Consider the following 21,735-nt stretch of genomic DNA (forward strand, 5'->3'; position numbering starts at 1 on the left):
TCATTTGTTGTTGCTTTTCAAGTGTGTTGAGTTGCAATGTTAAGTCATTTATTTGTGTTCTTTCCGGTTTTTTTGATGTAGGCACTTAGTGCTATAAACTTCCCTCTAAGGACAGCTTTCAGTGTGTCCCAGGGGTTTTGTTGTGTTGTATTGCCCTTTCATTTAATTCTGAGAATACTTTTGTTTCTTTCTTAATTTCTCTTTTGACCCATTCATCATTCAGGAGTGTGTTGTTTAATCTCCATGTGTTCATGTGGTGATTAGAGCTTCTTAGAGTGTTGATTGTAAGCTTTATTGCATTGTGATCTGATAGAATGCGTGGAATTATTTCAATCTTCTTGTATTTGTTGAGGTTTGTATTGTGCCCCAGTATATGGTTGATTTTGGAGAAGGTTCCATCGGGTGCTGAGTAGAAAGTATGTCTTTTTGTGCTTGTGTGGAATACTTGGTAGATGTCTGTTAAGTCCATTTGATATATGGTATTGTTTAATTCAGATGTCTCTCCGTTAACTCTCTGCCCTGTTGACCTATCTAATGGAGACAGTGGGGTATTGAAGTCCCCTACTATTAATGAGTTGGTATTAATCTGGACCTTAAAGTCCTGTAGTATTGTTTTTATGAAGTTGGGTGCACCAGAGTTTGGTGAATATATGTTCATGATTGTAATATCTTCTTGATTTATTGTACTTTTTATCAGAATGAAGTTTCCCTCTTTATCTCTTCTGATTAGTTTTAGTTTAAAGTCTATTTTGTCAGATATTAGAATTGCTACACCTGCTTTTTTCTTAGTACGATTAGCTTGGTATTTTTTTTCCATCCTTTCACTATGAGATAGTGTCTGTCCTTGAAAGTGAGATGAGTTTCTTGCAGACAACAAAAAGATGTGTTTTGTTTCTTGATCCATTCACCTAGTCTGTGTCTTTTTACTGGGGAGTTCATACCATTATTATTTAAAGTTATTAATGAAAGACGAGTATTGAATCCTGTCATTTTTATTTCTGTTTACATTCTTGATATAGCTGTGCTTTTCCACTGTTATACCTTCATTGGATTTCTTTCCACAACTCCTTGGGTATAGTCATTCCTTTCTTTAGCTCTTTGTATTGCTTCCAGAACTCTCTGAAGGGTTGGTTTTGTGGACATGAATTCCTTCAACCTATTTATGTCATGGAAGATTTCTCTTTCCCCTTTGACTATAATAGACATTTTGGAATTTTGGCTGGGTATAGTAATCTGGGTTGGCATCTGTTGTCATTTAGAACTGGGAATAGTTTGGTACAGGCTCTTCTTGCTTTCATAGTTTGCATTGAAAAGTCAGCTGTAATCCTGATGGGTTTTCCTTTATATGTGACTTGTTTTTCTTTTACAGCTTTCAATATTGTCTCTTTTTTCTGTACATTTCATGCTTTCCCTATGATGTGCCTTGTAGAGTTTCTTTTCTGTTCCTGTCTATTTTGAGTCCTATATGCTTGTATTTGTATGGGCATGTCTTTCTTTAATTTAAGGAAATTTTCTTCTACAATGCTGTTGAAGATCTGGTCCATACCATTATCTTGGGATTCTTCTCCTTCTTGTATGCCTATGATTCGTAAGTTGGGCCTTTTTTTTGGTGTCACACAATTCCTGCATGTTCCATTCTTTTATTTTCTTAAATTTTTCATAATCTTTGCTTGAGTGGTCTAGTTCGTCCACTTTATCTTCCAGTGTTGATATTCTGTCTTCCATTTCATTCATCCTATTGGTGAGACTTTCTCCTGTCATTTCTAATTGGCTTACTGAGTTTTTCACTTCTTTTTTCATTTCAACCTGAGTAATCATCAATGTTTTTAACTCTTTTCTGAATCATTCAGAAGTTTATCCCTATCTTCTTTCAGTTCTTTGATTTCTTTGTGTGTTCTTTAAATTCACTGAATTCTTTTATCTTGTATATAATTGTTCTTTTGAGTTCCATGTCCTATGTTATCTCTAGAGGTTCTCATTGTACTCCTCTACAGGACTGTTTGTACTTGGTGGGAATATATTATTTGGATTTTTCATGTTATTTTTTTCACTGTGACTTTGACATGTGGATTTCTTTTGTAGTTTCTAATTCCTTTGTGAGGCTCAGGCCCTCCTTTGTTTAGATCTGCTTTTTTTTTGTAAACAAAATAATAAAGTTCCTTTGTGGTTTACTTGTTGGGCATGAAAATCTGATTGGTCTAGGCTTCAGTTTCTCTCTTTTGATTTCATACTGGAGTGGCCAAATTGCTTTCCTCTTCCTGCTCATTAATTCCCCTAGAGACCTAATTCGGATAAGGATCAGATGATCTCAAGCTTTCTCATATGGTCTGGATCCCTCTAGGAAAGATGCTGACCTCAGGAATTTAGAGGCCGGGCTGGCCTGGGACAAAGGCCCAGAAAAGATGCTTGCCCCAGGAAGCTGATAGCTGTGCCGCCCAGGGTGCAAAGGGAGGTAGAGGTGGGAACTGGCCCTGAGTTCTCCTGGGGACTACAAGGAGGAATTGGTTTGGTCTGGATGTAAGGGATCAGGAAGAATTGGGGATTCCAGGCCAAGAGGTCAATCAAAGGGTCTGGGGTGCCAAGACAAGAAATGGGCCAGTGCCCAGGCTTAGAGGACAGATGGGGTGGGGGAAGTGGGAGGGTGAATGAGGCTAGGGGAGTCAAGGCATGGTGGGCGCCATGGAACTTACCCAGGAAAGATGCTGGCCTCAGGAAGCTGGTGGCTGTGCCACAGAGAGATGCAAAGGGAGATGAGGTTGGAAAGAGGCCCCAAGTGCTCTTGGGGATCAGGAAAGATGCTGGCCCCAGGAAGTTGGTGGCTGTGCCGCCCAGGAATGCAAGAGGAGATGGGAGTGGGAACAGACCCAGAGGGCTCCTGGGGACCAAGAAAGATGCTGGCCCCAAGAAGCTGGTGGCTGTGCCACCCAGTAATGCCTGTAGACAAATTTATAACTGTATGTCTTCACCATTATAGTAACATGCAAACTATGATATAGTATCCCAACTTCTTTAAGTGCTGAATATTATTCCGTTACCTGAATGTGCAGCTCATTCCCATGCTGAGGGATGTGGTGGCTACTTCCAAGTTTTGGCAGTTAATGAATAAGCTGCTTATGAACATCCATGTTCAGGTTTATGTGGGAGCACAAGTTTTCAATTCTGTTAGGTAAATGCAAAGGAATGTGATGTGCCAGGTCATGTGATTTTTAAAAAAAGGTTTATTTTTATAAGAAACTACCAAACTGTGCTCCAGAGTGCCTGTGCCATTCTGCATTCTCACCAGCATGAATGAGGTGTCCTCTTGCTATTCATTCGTACCAGCCTTTGCCGGTCTCGATGTTCTCGATTTTGACCATCCTAATAGATGTGCAGGATAATGGTATTTCCTTTTAATTTGCATTTCCTCAATAACATAGAATTTTGAACATCGTTTCTTATATTTATTTGCCATATGTATATCTTCTTTGGTGAGGTGTTCTACTAAGACCTTGTGCCTATTTTTTAATCAGATTGTTTAGTTTTTTTGATTTTTGAGTTTGAAGAATAATTCTTTGTATACTTTGGATATCAGTCATGTATCTGCTCTGATTTTGCAAATATTTTCTCCTGGTCTGACTTGATTTTTAATCTCTTGATGGTGTCTTTCATTGAGAAGAAATTTCAAATATGTTGCAGCTTAAAGGGTGAAGGATGTTTTTTTCAAGCTTTAAAACTTTTATTCTATCCTAAACAATATTGTTTAAAATTGATCTTATTCCTTAAGCAATGCCCTTCCTGGACATTAAAGTTTAATTGCTCTGTAATCTACAAATACCTCTAATAAAAGTTTAATAGACACAAAGGAACATGTTTGTTTCATTGTAATAATCTTGGGGTGTTTATACTACTTTTGAAGTTTTACGTGCTGGTAACCTGAAGGAGTAGAAAATGCCTCCCACTGTGTAGCAGAACTTCGGGTTTTGTTCCAGTTTTAGTTGCGCCTCTCTGGTATCTTTTGCAACAGGAACAGCAGGAAATGTGTTTTATGTTGATTGTTGAATTGTTTCGTTTGTTGCGCTTCCTCTAAAATAAGCTGTATAAATGGGAGGAGGCTGAGGAAGTCCTCAAGAGTCAAGAAGGTCTAAGAGAGCAGAGATGCTTTCATGAGGAATGTGTTTCTATTTTAGTCATAAATTTTCCACATGCTAGATTTTATTCCGTAGGATTTGATAACGTGATTATTGCTAGTCAAGCCAAGGGAAGAAACTGCAGGTGTAGACCAAGCTCTTCCTTCTGAACCTCTTTTGAGTATTCTCCATCCTGCTTCAACCTTTTTAGACTTCCTACAGATGTGGTCATTGTTACAACTCCTAAAATATCTTCCAATGAGTTCATAAATGTAGTAAATACCATCCATGTTAAGTGGATACTACACAGCAAATCAGTGCATTTTGACTATTTCAGCAATTGACTTTACTAACTTGGATTAACTCAGTAGTCTTTTAGGAAATGCTAAATCAAGAAAATGAAAAGTATTCTTTCTAAATATTATTTTAAATGCAATAGAATTGGAGGCTTTTTAAAATAGCACGTAGCCTATAATGTGGGTATAAAATATATGACTAGAATATGTCTGAACTTGTTTCAGTGTTAAAGACTTTTAAAAGTATTTCAGAGAGACATCTAAGATAATAGAAGGAAAACAGACTTTGGGGTAACCTGTTGTTTTCCAAGTCTAGATCTACCTTTTCTAGGACTCAGGACAGATTCTTTAAGGTAATTGTGATTTGGTTCTCTCATCTATTTATATAAGGTAATAATTGTGATCTCAGAATTATTTTGACCAGCAAATGAGTTAATACAAGAAGCACTTGATGTATTACAATACAGATACTCAGTAATTTCCACTTTTACCTTAAAATGAGAGGTTGATCAGCAAGCCCTCTTTGCCGCATGCCTTCCAAAGAACACTGTACATGCACTGTACATGAGCATCTCTTTTATTTCCTTTAGGACCTTCTGCTATTAGTTTAGTCCCACCTTACAAATAAGGAAAGTAATGATGAGAAGGAGGACCTTGCCCACTGTCAGGTAACTAAAGTATCAGTGCTATTAGCAAATTGAAGGTCCTTGTTTGTAACCCATTTCACACCATGTGTTCTCAGAAGTAACTGAAAGAAGTGGGTGTGTGCGAGTGTGTGTCTTTTTGAGACTGGGTCTCCCTGCAGCCCCAGCAGCCTGAAACTCACTATGCAGACCAGGCTGATTTGGGTCTCACAGAGATCCTCTACCTCCTGCCTCAGATTAAATGTGTCCACCACCATGCCCAGCTAGAAGAGGGTACATGTTATACAGCCTCAGGTCAGAATGTGAAACTCACTGGGAAGGAAAATGTTAAGAAAGGAAACCATGAATGAGGACGAAAGTATTAGAAACTTCCAAAGCAGTGGCAGTGTGCCTCTGGGAGCTGTAGAAAGAGCTCAGGCAAGGGTGACTAATGAGAGACAGCCAAGGAGAGTGGAGTGTGTGAGTCATGTGAGCTTTCCCTTTGGCAACTGCACACTTGCATTAAGCAAAAGAGAGGGAAGATTCCTGAAGAGACTGTCACAGCATTAATTTATGAGTCTGAGGAGGATTTTCCCTAATTGGGCTTGTTTTCTATTTATCTTTTTTTTCTAGATTATTCCATCCCAAAATATTTTACATGCCACTCCCTTATCTTACTTGATTCATATTTTAGGCATATTTTTTATTATTAATTTTCTTGATTTGTCAACCTTAGTCAGGGTACTGTTGCCTAGTTCAGAATTGAAGTACTAGAAAAAACAGTTTAAAATCAGGATGATAAACTAGAGTAAAATTGGAAAGCTTAGCTTAATGATGGTATCTCACTGTAAGAAGCTGCTTTCTTTTCTTTTAACCAACTTTAATATATTGATAACTAATTTTATTTTTCCTTCCTATCTCCCTTCCTTTCTCTCTTGAGGAGAAGAATTTTAAAGACAGATATTTCTCCTGAAGGAACTCAGAGTTTAGTATCCGATACAAAAAGGGCCATGGTAAAAGCAAGAAAACAAATAAGAGAACATGAAATTCTCTGGCACAGAGGACAGAGATCTAATTAAGCTACACAGATATTTTAACTAAGCTTTAAAAGCCGTGACAGAGCTAGGAAAAGCATTCTAGACAGAGGAACACCCCAAGGAAGGCACAGAGTACCTCAGGCCATTGTTGCAGACTGAACAGGCGTAGGCCTTTTGCAGACTCTCACACTGTCTGCTGCAGAAAAATGATTCATAGCATTGTTTCTAAGAGAGGAATTACAGTTTTAATCAGTAGCTCCTGAGCAGCTAGTCTCACTAATGCTAAGGAAGGCCATGAATCAGACATTCTCCAGGCTGAGGACAAGGCTAAAGTTCAGCCTGGGAGAGCACATTCTACCTTTGTGACTCTCTGTGTGCAGGAAGTTGCTTTCATTTTATAGATCACCCCCCACTTGTTTATTTGGGGCTATTTTTCTGTTTTTGATTGCTACATTATATAGTTGTCCTTTGATTCTTTTAGTAATAGATTTTATTTATTGAGCTGGTACCATGTACCAGGCACTGTTGTATGCTCCTTGTGTGTTGCAGCATACCTAATAGCTTTCTTTTCTTGTGGCTTTCCTTAATGGTCTAGGCAAATTACTTATGTGTTGCAGAGATCAAAATTCAAGTAGCTACCACTAGCTACAGGGTCAGCTGGAAAAGTATGAACTAGCATGAGTAGAAACAGCCAACGGAGAGCAAGAGTGCTCCACACACCCTTTGTCTCATTCACCTATTTTATCACCTCCTGCTTTCATTTTTTTCTTTTTTCTTTTCAATCCAGTTATTTTTCTTTGAAGATCAAAAATTCTTTAAATATTAAAATTCTTCTGTTATATTTGATATATATTGAAGTTTTATGAAGAATAAGCTGCATCTTAGGTTTTCGGTTTTTGTGTAGAGTGCCATTGTATCTGTTTTAGCATTGTAAAGATAATTTTACAGGGGGAACGTTTACTCTGTGTGCATTATCATTCAGCAGCACATCGTATGCCAGAGGTATAATCTTTGATCGTTCATTTCCTTTGTTCCTATTTTAAGATATTAACATTATGAGTCAAATGGGGATTGTTTAATTTACCTAAATTGAAACTTTTCAATTATAGTAAGTCCTTCAAAAATCATACAGCATAGAATCATTTTGATACAGGCAGTTAGGATAGTTCACTATCTGAGTTCGATTTCCAGCAGCCTTGTAAAAGTCAAGTGTGGCAGCATGTGGCTGTAACTTCAAGCCTGGGAGAGGCTTGATCCCAGGGCTCACTAGCCTGTCAACAAAACAGCAAGCTCTAGGTTCATTGAGAAACCCTGTCTCAAAAAAATAAAGGGGAAATTGATAGAGGAAATCACCCAAGGCACTCTGGCTTTTACACACTCACACACGGGTGGGCATACATACTCATGCATACATGTACACACACAATAAATAAAAATAGGCTGTCAGTGTGAAAATAAAAGCAGTCACTTACCTGCATATTTACAAAAATGATGGCAGAATTGGCTAGAAAAGAGCATAATTGGATAGAATTGCATAATTGGATAGGAGACACATCAGGCAGCTTACAGTCACCTGTAACTCCAGCTCCAGGGGATCTGATGCCCTCTTCTGGCCTCTGCAAGCACACATGTGTGACATACATGCACATAGACACATACACATGTATTTTTTAAAAAATTTTTAAAAAGAAAGAAAAGAAGCAATTACCAACCTTAATAAAGAACGGTAGATTATATACCTGTAAACACCCAAGAACACCAGCAAATACGCACCTATGGATGAGTAAGAGGATGAGTGAATGAGTAAACTGACAGATGAGACAGGAAAATAGCTCTAAATTAAAACTAATAATTATGTTTCAATATTATGTTGTCTAAAAATTCATTAACTTTTTTAAAATTAAGGTTGACAGATTTGCAATGGAACTAGAACGGAACCGGAATTTGAACAATACCATAGTGCACGTTGACATGGATGCTTTCTATGCAGCTGTAGAGATGAGGGACAATCCAGAATTAAAGGATAAACCCATTGCTGTGGGGTCAATGAGTATGCTGGTAAGTAGGTGAAGATCAAACAGAAATTTCATAGGATATTCAAGTAAGGCTAGTGAGCTTTACCAGTTTGCTGAATAATTTTCTAGGTTTCTTACATATGTGCTCAGTTAGTGAACCTTTTCAATATTACTGAAGGTACTAATTTTTATTTCCATTTCACAAAAAAAACAAACTCAGACAATAACTTGCCTGAAGTTACAAACTCAGTAATATAGCACAGTGACATTGTATCTTTGCATTGCAAATTAAAATTTTCAAAAGCTTTTTAAATCAAAGAGTTGAAAAAAAAAAAAAAAACATTATGCTCAGCCAGAGGTTTTCAAACTAGCTTGCAGGCCACATCCAGCCTGTCACATTTTTGTAAATAACTTTCTTGGAACAGTCATAGTTGTTTATTACTGTCCTATTAAAAGAGCATAATTGGATAGAATTGAATAATTGTAACATAAACCATATAATCTTCAAAACCTAAAGTGATTATTTACTCTCTGAACTTCAACAGAAAACATATGCCAAACCTATTCTAGAGTGACATAGTTCATTAATATATTTAGAATGCAATTGTTTTTTTCTGTAACTCAAGACTCTCTTCCTTTTCTGATTACAATGTTGCTTTTTATTTTCACTGTCCTAAATTAAGGTAAAGGTAACCATGAAACCTGCCTGTGGCTAAAAACATGTTGGAAATTATAAGTAGCAGCTAGAATAAATAGGTTTTGGTGACACAGAAAAATAGTAGAGAAACAAGGAAAGTTCTTCCCTGTCGCTGATTCCTTCAAATACCTTAGAGAACTGTAAACCTACTTCCTACTATTATTTTATTATGAAACCATAATCTTTCATGGGCAAGTAAGCAACTGACCCATCTGATTCTGAAACAATATTTGATGAAGCAGTATTCCCCTTCCTTACAAACCAACAATTTTTTAATAAAGAATATATAGCACTATTTATGATTGTATATGTGGATAATTACACACACACAAACACACTTTTTGTAGCTCTGTTTGAACTAAACCCACTGCTTTTGAAATCTACAAATATTTTCTGACCAACAATTTCTATTCCATTAAAAGTTATTTCCAAATTCAAAATGATTATTTTCTATATTTAAACAGAGATCTTAATCCCTTTTATGTGCTAAACTAATAGATTTCCCTTCTGAAGGGAGTTGAAGTACAATTGTTTTAGACTTAGGACAAGTTAGTGGGAATGATAGTACATTCTTGACTAATATGTTACAGTAGAAATTTTTGGTGAATTTGGTGGATTTTTGAAATGTTCTGAGTTGGCACTAAGAATTGAAACTCTAGACTCTGCAACATCTTCCATTGTTGCATAAGCAACCCCTTCTTAATAAATAACAGTGTATTTTGCCTCATGATTCTTCAATTTACAGAGTTCAGTAGGGGCTCCACTCTGTTTCCTGGGGTTAGCACTATTTAACTGAGGCTGGGATTTCCAAAATGACTTTACTCGGGTCTAGCACTTCAACTAAGGTGATTGGAATGTCTTCCAATCTTTGAATTTCCTCATCTCCATGTGATACCTTTTCATTTAGTAATGTAACTATAAGTAATTATAGTTTAGTAATTATACTAAATACGTTAACAGTGGTGGTGGACTCACTCCCTCTCCCAGAAAAGCAGAAGCTGCAGACTTCTTAAGATGAAGGCATCCAAAGACTCACATTGTGTTACTTCCTTCACATTCTTTCAGTTTAAATAGTCATAAGACTGATCACTTGGGAAAAGAAACTAGAATCCACCTTTTCCTAAGAATAAGTGTAAAAATATTGTGACTGCAGTTTACAGTGTACTACAAACCCCCAAACTGAGGAACTCATGCCTAAAGCTCCATTTCTACAATACAGCTAGGTTGCATATCAGTTTCATGGGATTTATTTATATATGAAGTACTTGTTTGCCTTCTAGTGCCATCTTACTTCCTCCTCCAGAGGACTAGGCAAGACTTAGTGTAGTTTGGAGTTCTGTCAAGATTTTCTGAAGTAATTCCATCATTCGATTGTCTGTCTTGCATTTCTTTGAGCTCTCACTTAGAATCCAAATATTTCCATTTGTGATAACATTTTTCTATAAATATTATGATCTACCACATTGACATGGACTGTTGGCAAACATCATCATGAATAGGAGTTATTCAATATTATCCTCTTTACATTCTCATACTTTTGAGTCTATTTGCTAGCCAAGACATTGTCACCAAAAAACATATTCAAGCTTTAAGATATAAAACTCATTTTTTTAAAAGATCTTTTCAAGGTTTAAGAACTTCATTTTAGAGACATAATTTTGCTGACCAGATACTAAGTCTTTAATTTTTTGTTCTAGGTAAAAAAATTCCAAAATTGCAAATAGTGCAAATTCTAAAAGTATACTACTAGTTAAGCATCCCTGATCCCAGAAATATGAAGTTTATTACTAAAAAATCTTGAGTTTTGGTCATGCACCTGCATGCACATGAATACGTATACATATACATTAAAAAATAGTTCTGGATTTTGAAAGATTTTAGATTTCAGATTTTCAGATCATGGATGGTTAACTAGTAAGAGCTCTTTAAATACTCTAAAATCTGAAAAACTAAATTCTGAAATACTTCTGGTCTCAAACATTTTGGATAAGGATATTCATTCTATGTTATATTGTAGTAATACTTTCTATACTATTACCTTATGTAACGTGTATACTATTGGTATTCTCTTAGTACTTTATATCTTTTCTGTATTATTTACTATTACTTTCATATAATATCCACTATATCCAGACTTAGATATATACTATATTATAGAATGCCTTAAAGCCATTAAAGTTTAGTTACTGGAAATGTTTTTTTTTAATGTTTTTTTTAAATGATTTATTTAATAACAACATACTTAGAAGAAGCATATCATTACAACACAATTGACATATTCAATAACGTTTTCCTGAGGTAGGATGCATCTCTTTCAAATTTGGCTGTAAATTTTTAGGTTTACAGTTGAATTATTACAGTTATTAAAAATTATTTTGAGCAGAATCTTGCTGTATAGAACAGGCTGACCTTGAACCACAAATGAGCAATTCTTCCTTTGTCTCCTGATGGCTGGAATTACAAATGTTCACCACCACACCTAATTTAAAAGAATTTTTTATTAGTACAGTCCTACTTAACACTTTGTATCACATTGTAAATTAAGGAGTAGCAGTGAGACAGGGCTATGGTTTCATGAGAAAGTCAAGATGTGGTTCAGGACAGTGGCTTATAAAAGAAATGCCCTTGAATTGAAAAATGCACATCAGTTATGTATTTCTTATGAATGCTCTGATCAATATGTCCACTTAGGAATGCTTATTTTTTCCCCATGCGGTCAATTTTCTTTCAGTCTACTTCAAATTATCATGCAAGAAGGTTTGGTGTTCGTGCAGCCATGCCAGGATTTATTGCTAAGAGACTCTGCCCACAACTTATTATAGTGCCCCCAAACTTTGACAAATATAGAGCTGTGAGTAAAGAGGTAAGTGAATGCCTCACCCTGCTTACATCCTTTCACTGGTTTTTCTGTCACCTACACTCAACTCCGAATGCCTTACAATGTCAAGATTTAGTCTTAGCTTATCCCTTTAGTGTCACTTCTTCAGCTTCTTTGGTGAGTACTGAGCTGTTTGTCGTTCCAGAGTACATCCTTCTGTTTCTCACTTGTCTTTTTCATCTGCTTAGAAAATATCTCTAAACTTGATATAACCTTAATTTATAATATAAAATTAATTCTCGTTAGCTTTTCTTAATGTGAAAAATACTTTTTTTCTAGGAAACCCTTATATTTTTAGTTTATAGAATCTATTCATCATTAATTTCAGTCTATTCTGAATAAATTTTTATCAGTTTTTTTAACTTTGTTTCATGCTGGCCTAGAACACAAGCCTGGGCTAACCTTAAACTTGTTTCAGTCTTCCTGTCTGCCTCTTGAGTACTGGAATTGCAGACATGGGTTACCATGCCTATCAGAACTTTTTTAAACAGTGACAAAATTCACTTAATTTGATCAGTTCCTTTGCTTGCTTCATAATTGTGTAGATCTGCTTGACTTTGTAATATCCAAGAAATAAAGAGAGAATAATCCATTCCTTTGAAAACTATCTGTGAAGTATAATGATTTGTTTACTTAAAATTCTAAACTGTCTTAAATAAAAAGCTATTATCATTTCTTGTTTTTTTTTTTTTTTTGGTTTTTTTGAGACAGGGTCTCCCTATAGCCCTAGCTGTCCTGGAACTTACTATGTGGACCAGGCTGGCCTTGAACTCACAGAGATCCGCCTGCCTCAGCCTCCTGAGTGCTGGGATTAAATTGCAGTTGACCTGTCATACAGTGCTGGATCTTAATTCTTGAGTTAAAATCGTGTATCACTTTTAGACTGCTGTTATAAAATGAGATATGTTAAAGACTACTGTCTGAGCAGGGTATGCTGGAGCATGCCTTAAAATCCAAGCACAGCTGGAGTCAGGGGAATCAAGAGTTGAAAGCCAGCCTCTACTATATAGAAAGTTTGAGGCAAGCCTGAGCTACATGTGACCCTTTATCAAAAAAGGAGAGAAGAAAAAGCACCTGTTTAAATACAGACACTTAAGAAAACTATGGCCTGCTACTTATTGCCATTTAGAGATGCAAGTGATCTTTAAATTAATTTATTTATATTCCACCTCATTTTCCCTAGAAATAACACCTCATTTTAAAATAGTTTTATTCTTTTTTTTAACTTAAAAAAAAACTTTATTGAGAATTTCATACATGCATATAAGGTGTTTTGATCAAATCCACAGCCACTCCCTCCCCTCCAACTCCTCCCATATCTCCCCATAACTTCTTTCTGACAAACTTGTGTACTCTTTTCTCCCTTCCCTCCTTCCTTTCTCTCTCTTTCTTTCTCCCTTTCTTTCTCTCTTCCTTCCTCTCTCTTTCTCTTTCTTTTCTTTCTCTCTCTCTCTCCCTCCCTCTCTCTTACTTTCTTTATTAGCCTTTTTGCTACTCTAACATTCCCCTCCTCTGAAGAGGTAACCCTAAAATCTTTTAGGGATTAGATAAGAGCTTCCAAATACATTTTTGGCCTTTGGAACAGAGTATGTTGCTAACAGTCCCAAGGACATTTTGACTTTTAGCCAAGAAACTGGTTAATTTTCTTTGGGGTCTTTTTACCCTAACTGCCTAGCTAATTCCTACCTCCTATTCTTATCACACCATCCTCTGAAGAGGTTACCTGAATTGCTGATAGGGAATCCACTCTGGCTTCTTCCATGCTGAACAGGGATGCAGGGTGAGGCAATTGGAGTACCCCTTCAGTGGGTCTATCTAAAAGACTCCCAAATTGCATAACTCTTATCTTTAGGGAGAAAAGAAATTGACTGGTGAATAGGAGATGTGAAGGAGAAGTAAAGGCAAGAGTAATTAGCATTGCAAGTTCTGAACAGGGAACCAGAAAAAAGTCAGGCAAATTTCAAATGTTCCTATCAGAGTCCATTGGGATTTCTTGACAAGAGCTTCCAAAAGCATCCCTCTGTTGGGTTCCTCATCACTTTTCTTTTGTCTGCCAAGGCTGGACTCAAGAGTGATGGACTCAGGATTTGTTCTAAGGCACTTTGGTAGCTGTTGGAGTGGATAGAATTAGTGTCAGTTCCCTCTCAAAGGTTTCTAGATAGGGGGAGAGAACAAATTTTTCCATCGTTTTAGAACAATAGTGGGTTATCTCCCTTAGTTACAGGTGGGCACTAAAGTATTGCAGACCTGAGCAGCACTTTCTGCTTAGAAACAAAATCATCAATGAGAAATAATTGTTTAAATAACATTTTATATGGACTTAAGCCTAATGTCTGGGAAGTGTAATCCCTTGAACTCTTAAAGAAATATGCTGACCACTTTAATCTTTGGTTATACTTTCCTTTTGGGTGTTTAAGACAATACAGTTGGCCCAAATAAACTAGTTTATTTTTACTTTTCAAGTCATTTGAGGATCTGTTCCTAAGGGGTCACATGGGCTTGGGAGGAGCCCCTGGCTCCTTTCTTTTACCAGTTCCATCTATGTGAAGATAAATTAAGGGTCCTACTCAGCTGTGGCTGGCTTCACTTGGAAGCATGGAGGAAATGTTTCCTCTGTGTTTCCTCCTCTTTGTAAACTGGACACTGGTTCAAGTCCATCTGGTGGGGTCTCCATGGCCTCCCTGAGCAGGAATACAAATGACTCACCATAGTTACAGGACATTTTGAGAGATGCCCCATAGTCCCCTGGAACTGAGTCGACCTTGGAGAGCAAGGAGCAAAACTTTCCTTTAGGTTCCTCTGACCAGATTAGTATAGGCCTCAAAGTATGGCTATTAAACATCCAAGAAGGTTAGTTCCACCAGTCCGGTACTTTTAATTACCATGTGCTATGTAGATAAAGCTTGGGCAGAAACCAGACATTCTCAGATAAACCTTGATTAGACATATATTTTGTTCCTTAAACTAGTTGACTAAACTATGACCTTAGAAATTTTAAGATAATGTGTATATTATTTCTGTCTCGTCCTTTATATATCATAACAAACCTTTCTATTTTGGAAAATATCTCCATTCCCATATCCTTTTAACATCTTTTACAAAAACAGTTTTATTCTTTCAAAAAAAGTCTGTTAATTCAAGTGCTTTGTGCCTACTTTTGAAAAAGTGGTAGGTAAAGGCCAGCTAGGGCTTCAGGGAGACCCTGTCTCAAAGAGACCAAAAAAAAAAAAAAAGGAAAGTACCTATAATTACTGATAATTATCGACCTCTTTTACTATATTCCTAGTTAAAAAATAAATAAAATAATTACCATAAGTACAGGCTTTGTAAGTATAATGTCTTATAAAGACTTTAAGAAAGCATCTTAAACCCTACCATAGGATTTAAGTTCTGTCATACTTCCAACAGTATGGCAATGAGAACTAAATTTTTTTTAGCTATCTGTAGCCTGATTAATAATAGAAGTTGGAAAAAAGTTCTCAAATTTGAACAGGATCTTCCTAGTTAATTTCCATATAGCAAATGAGTTTTCACATGTAAATGGATAATTAATACATTAATGTTACTGGCCTGGTTAGAAAGCTCAAGGAACATCGTTTTTTGTTTTGTTTTGTTTTGTTTTGTTTGTTTGTTTGTTTTTATCCAAACCAGTGGAATAACTTTAGCTCTTCTTGGAGCTTTAAGTGCTAAGTGCTTGGTTTTTACTGGAGCATGTCTATTTTAGTCCTATGGCAGTAGCCTATGTAGAGGAAATTAGTAAGCACTCTGCAGTGTCTCTAGGGAGCACTTCTCATTCGGAATCTTAGTTGGCTGCCAGGTACAGACTTTCCAGAATTTTGCTTTCACTAGAAAGATTCCATTTGCAACGATTATAAAATGGTTTCTTCTACAAGAACAAAGCTATTTAAGGGACTCCAAGTAAACGTATGCCAAGTTTTGTATCAGCATTTTCTGATGCTTTTTAAAATTTTTATTTATTTATTAATTCTGTTATATTTTTATTTCAAAACTTTGTAAATCAAAAAAATTGTTTATGGTATAATGCACGGCTTTTAAAAACTCTTAAGTATAAGCTGGGCGTGGTGGTGCACGCCTTTAATCCCAGCACTCTGGAGGCAGAAGCAGGTGGATCTCTGTGAGTTCAAGGCCAGCCTGGTCTACATAATGAGTTCCAGGACAGCTGGAGCTACAGGGAGACCCTGTCTCAAAAAGACTAAAAAACAAAACAAAACAAAACAAAAAAACCTCTAAGTATAGCAACTCAGCAGAGATCTTTTCCTAATATGTGGGTTGTTTGACAGCCATGCCCTCTAATTACAGTTAATACTTCGGTGGTTAAAAAACAGACAAGGCCAGGCGTGGTGGCGCATGCCTTTAACTCCAGCACTCAGGAGGCAGAGGCAGGCGGATCTCTGTGAGTTCAAGGCCAGCCTGGTCTACATAGTGAGTTCCAGGACAGCTGGGGCTACAGGGAAACCCTGTCTCAAAAAGACTGAAAAAAACAGACAACAACAAAAAAAAAACCTTCACAGTTTCATGTAATAAAGTTATCTTTGTAAAAGGCATTTCTGAATTCTATCAACTACAATTCTAATCTCTGTATTTCTGTTATTTCACAATACAACTCCAGACTTTCATCCATCATTTAAAGTGACCATGGAATTATTCTACAGATTTTACCATCTTTTCCATTCCAGATTCCAGTAAGCAGTAGAACTTTGTTTTCATACATGAATATATACATTAATGTGTGTAATATAGAGTTTTATGTCCTATCATGATTAATTGAAATAGATCTACTCTTTAAAGCATAGTCGTACTTTCCATTCTTAAAAAATATATTTTGTTTATTATTTTTATTTTATGTGTATGCGTGCATTGCCTGCATGTATATAAGCGCACCTGTGTCGTGCAGTGCCAGCAGAGGTCAGAAAAGAGTGTCAGATTCCCCTGGAACTGGAGCTACAGATGGTTGTTAGCCACCATGTGGGTGCTGGGTACTGAACCCAGGTCCTCTGCAAGAGTAGCCAGTGCTCTTAACCACTGAGCCATCTCTCCAGCCCCTCCATTCCTTTTTAAATGAACAAAAATCACCACAAAAGAGAAGAAGAAGCAGAGACCTGTCATTCCCAGTTCGCCTTTTGACTAGCTACCTTATACTTTAACCATTTTTTTTTCTTGTTCCTACAAGGATGATACTGTCTGAGATTTATTTGAATTGCTCAATACCTGTGAATATAGAACGCTAAATAAAGGCTGCATCAGATGAAGCTATTTCGTGGACTTATGCCTTCTTCATGATTTGTTTTAATATAAAAGGGAATTTGACAAATATGCACTGATAGTAAATTATTTATTCCTTAGCTCCATGGGCTATTGATTGCAGTATCATTACTGTAGTTGCAAAGTAAGAATATTAGTGGTTTTTAGATGTATATGAAGGAGGTTTTGCTGTGACAGCAAAATTTAAACTTTTGGGGTTTTTTTTTGCAGGTTAAGGACATACTTGCTGAATATGATCCCAATTTTATGGCCATGAGTCTTGATGAAGCCTACTTGAATATAACAATGCACTTACAAGAAAGACAAAATTGGCCTGAGGACAGAAGAAGGTATTTCATCAAAGCAGAAAACTCTGTAGAAATTGGTAAGCAGTTCATTAGAAATATCAACTAAAAACTAGCAGAAAACAAACAACCCTTTGAATTAACTCAGTTAATTCATTAGTGTACATAGGTGATTGTCATTATTAAAATGAAAAATCAGGAACATAAAATATACAAGTAGGATTTTTATTGTTGTTTTGATGGGGCTTTTTTGTTTGTTTGTTTTTGTTTTGAGACAGGGTCTCCCTATAGCCCAAGCTGGCCTGGAACTTGACCAGGCTAGCCTCAGTCTCACAGAGATCCACCTGTCACTGTCTCTCAAGTTGCTGAGATTAAAGCATGCATCACCACACCTGGTTTACCAGTGGGTTTTTTAAGTTAAATATATTCCAAATGAGAGTGTTAAATAAATCTCCAGACTTTAAGAATCTACAGAGTTCTGGATTAACATAGTAACAGAATAGTTATTTTCTTTGAACTCACAGAGATCCACCTGCCTCTGCCTCCTGAGTGCTGGGATTAAAGGCGTGTGCCACCACGCCCTGCTGGTTATTTTATTAAGATCTAATCATCAAAGGATTTAGATTAAGACTGAGGAAGTTCTCTGTTTAAAGTGGCTTTCATTGTTGTTGTTAGAAATGAGATGTTACCTCCAAACATCAAAACCTCTGGTTATTGTATTTTTCTACATTTCCCAGGTTTTCTATAATCTGTTCCTAGTATAATAATTATAACTATTTTCAAACCTGCAAAAATAAGTGACCTCTCCCCTCTTCTTTCTTTATCTTAGACCTTACTATAATTCGTGTGTGTGTGTGTGTTTCAGATGTTGATGTCAGTGTCTTCCTCTATCACTAATTTGCTTAGCTAGTGTGCTCTGAATAGCCACCTGTCATCCCCACCTTCTGTTGAACCTGTTTTTTGTGTGGGTATTGGGGGTCTGAACTTACGTCCTCATGCTTACCCATCAAGTACTTTATCCACTAAACCATTTCCCTACTGCCCCATGACTCTTTTATACAATTAAGCAGAAGTTTCATGACTCCATAGATTTTTCAAACAAACCTTTTATTATTTATCCAAAGCAATACCAAGAAACATCCAGATGTTATGTATACTGATTTTCTAATCCTTTGCCAAAAGTAAGCTTACTTCAAATGTCTGACCCATCTTGAATCCCTGAGCCAAATTCACCTGACTGAAAAGGTGACCCAAAGGGATTCACCACAAACTGCAGCCATGTTTCATGTGTGTTACTTCCTGACAGTATCAAAAGGGCGAGGCAGTGGTAGGGAAACCTGTTGACACTGTCCTTCATCAGAAAGGTAGATGTATAATGGCATCAAATTATAAGTCTCACATTATTAGGGGCTCACCTCACTTGCACAAATTTAACACAGACATCAACTTCTTTACCTTATTTCTTAAGGGTTGAATGGAATCTCTCTTTTCTTAGATGGAAATGTTTAAAAAAGTATAGTGGTTTCTGGACACAAAGGCTTAGAGCAAAAGACTTTGCTTTCTTGGCATAACCTTATTGTTTGGAGATGTGGGGCCTAAAATTTGATGTCACTTTTCTTAAAAATCTCACTTTGTGGTGCTGGAGAGATGGTTCAGTGCTTAAGAACACGAGCTGTTTCTTGCAGAAGATGCAGGTTTGGTTCCCAGCACCCACATGGAGGCTAACAACCATCTGTAACTCCATTTCCAGCAGATCCAACACCCTCTTCTGGCATCAGTGGGAACTAGGCAAATATATAATGCACATACATGCAGATAAAACATACACATAAAACAAAGTAAATCTTTTTTAAAAACTGCATTGGGCTTAAGGCAAATGACTTTTATTCTTTGTTAATGCTCTTTTGAGCATATTGTATGTCCACATTGACTGTGATGAAGTGACTTGATAGTATAAGTTACTTTCAGCATGCTGTGTGGTATCCTCTTCTTGTATTTCATCTTCTTAAACAAATGGAATGGTCTAAAATTTTTCTTCTATACAATTCCCTGTGGGCTGGACTTTTAGGCATATCAGACTTTGTATTTACAGGATGTTGGAAGTGTGGCAGATGGATCTTTCTTTAAAGTCAGACATTTTCCTGTTTGCCCCTTTTATAAAAGATGCTTTGTCTCTAAAACTATTATTAGCTTTTATCTTTATTTGCAAATAAAATAATAATCATTGTTTTATGTTTACTCATACAAATCTAGCTGGCAAGTGTCAAGCTGTGTAAGAACCCAAATTCTGTACACTTTACTTCAGCACTTGAAGTCTAGGTGGAATGCTTTAGTCTGAATTTTGTGCTCTGATTGCCTCAGTTAGGGAGATTATAACAGTGTTTCAGTCAAGAAAGAAGAAACCACTTTAGAAGTTAGTTATACAGCCAGGCCACACAGAAGAATAAAATACAGTTCGGGTTGGAAAGAACACCATTCTCTGCAGCAGCTCTGATAGTGTGCCTGAAGGCACCTTTGTGGTCTACTGTGAGGTTGATTTGTCTGAGAACAGCCTTGTGAGAGGCACCAGTGCAAATCACTGTGGAAGGAGCTCTGCGGAGGGGACTTAGAAACGTGCCAGGTACCTTACCTAGTGTGCATTTTGTCTATAGCTCATTTTAGCAGTTCCACCCATAATCCTCTCAGCTGCTCTGAATTTTAAAATCAGTGTGTGGGTCTGCAGAGATGGCTCAGTGATTAAGAACACCGACTACCCCTTGCAGAAGACCCAGGTTCAGTTCCCAGCACCCACATAACATCTAAAAACCATATGTAACTCCAGTTCCAGTGGCTCAGACACCGTCTTCTGGCCTCTGTGGGTATTGCATGCACAGGTGCACTCACTTCCATGCAGGCAAAGCACTCATACACATATAATAAAAATAAATAAATTTTAAAAATTTTTAATCAGAATATGGAAAATAAAAAGGGCCTGAATATGTGCTAGTAGATATAAATTTGAAAATAAAGCTTATTGTGTATATGGCCTGAGAATTCAGATTTGGAAAATATCTATCTAATAACTTAATTCATATGACATAATTAAAATTTAGAACTAATCAGGTATTTATCATATTATTACATATTTTTAGAAATTTTATAAGACCAAGTTCATTTTTAAACTAATATGTCTTCATTCCCCTGTATCTTAAAATTTAATTTAATAAATTTAAGCTTCATATGATGGCTCATGCCTGTAATCCCAGCACTCTGAAGACTGAAGCAGGAAACTCAGGAGTTCAAAACCAGCCTAGGTGGGCTACATAGTTAATTAGAGGTTAGTTAGGGCTACATGAGACACTGTCTCATAAAAAGGGGCAAGCTTGGGGCTGGAGAGATGGCTCAGCAGTTAAGAGCACTGGCTGCTCTTGCAGAGGACCAGGGTTTGATTCCCAGTACCCACATGACAACTACTATCCGTAACTCCAGTTCCAGAGGATCTGATGTCCTCTTCTGGCCTCTACAGGCTTTGCACGACATGGGTGCACTTACATGCATGCAGGCAAAACATTCATACATGTAAACAATTTAAAAAATTTTAAAATGGGTTAATTTTTGATTCTGTATTTATCTTATTTGGAAAGCAATTATGTATAATAAAGTTATGAAATGGAATCAGAAAATGCTATTATTAATCTTATGAATACATTTAAATTTTTTCCCTCCAATTTTAAGCTTCAAAAATAGTCTTTGGTGTGTGTGGTGGCACACACATTTAGTGCCAGCACTTGGGATTCAGAGAAAGGCAGACAAAGCTCTGTGAGTTCAAGCCCAGCCTGGTCTATATAACGAGTTCCAGGTCAGCTGGGGCTACAGGGAGACCCTGTCTCAAAAACAAAAAATACAAAACAAAAAATAGTCTTTAATTGAATTATTCATGAGAATACTTTTAGTATTGATATCATTATAGAGTTAAGTATAGTTTATACTATATTTGAAAAAGTGCACATAATGTTTCTAGGTACTGAGATTATAGTCGTGTACCTGACTACTTTTTTAATGGGATTTTTGCAATTTTTATACAATATAGTTTATGATATTTAGACCCTCTCCCTTATCTGCACTCCCTCCACTGCCACCCACCAATTGCTGTACTCTCATGTATGTAAAATATGGTCTATAGAGTCTGATTTGTGTCCTCCAAATGTCCTTCAGTGTGGGTCCATCCACTGGATCCACTAAGAGTCCCATCCTTGTAAGACACTGTCTTTCCCCCTCCCAGCAGCCATCAGTTGCCAAAAGTTCCTTAGGTTGATTAGAATTCCTTACCCACTTCCCAATGTCTATGCTGAGATATTGTCTAGTTTGAGCTTGTATAGGATTTGTGCATGCTGTCACCAGTGCTGTAAGTTCATATGAGTAACTGACCAGCTGTCTAGAAGACTGTTTCCTTGTGGTCATCCATTCCCTCTGGCTTTTGCAATCTTTTGCCTCATCTTCTGCAATGATCCCTGAGCCTTGGGAGGCAGAGGTTTGA

General features: G+C 36.8%; 1 protein-coding gene across 1 annotated transcript in view; it reads left to right on the forward strand.

Annotated features, from left to right (window-relative positions):
- The window catches only part of Polk (DNA polymerase kappa), a 52,576-nt gene that overhangs the window by 9,714 nt on the left and 21,127 nt on the right, over positions 1-21,735 (forward strand). The window contains exons 4-6 of the mRNA XM_008836076.2: positions 7,968-8,120; positions 11,506-11,637; positions 17,146-17,299. Coding sequence (XP_008834298.1) covers positions 7,968-8,120; positions 11,506-11,637; positions 17,146-17,299 — 439 coding nt within the window. The remainder of the gene's footprint in view (positions 1-7,967; positions 8,121-11,505; positions 11,638-17,145; positions 17,300-21,735) is intronic.

This window comes from Nannospalax galili, unplaced genomic scaffold (assembly GCF_000622305.1).
Source record: "Nannospalax galili isolate Female #2095 unplaced genomic scaffold, S.galili_v1.0 scaffold2758, whole genome shotgun sequence".
Lineage (NCBI taxonomy): Eukaryota > Metazoa > Chordata > Mammalia > Rodentia > Spalacidae > Nannospalax > Nannospalax galili.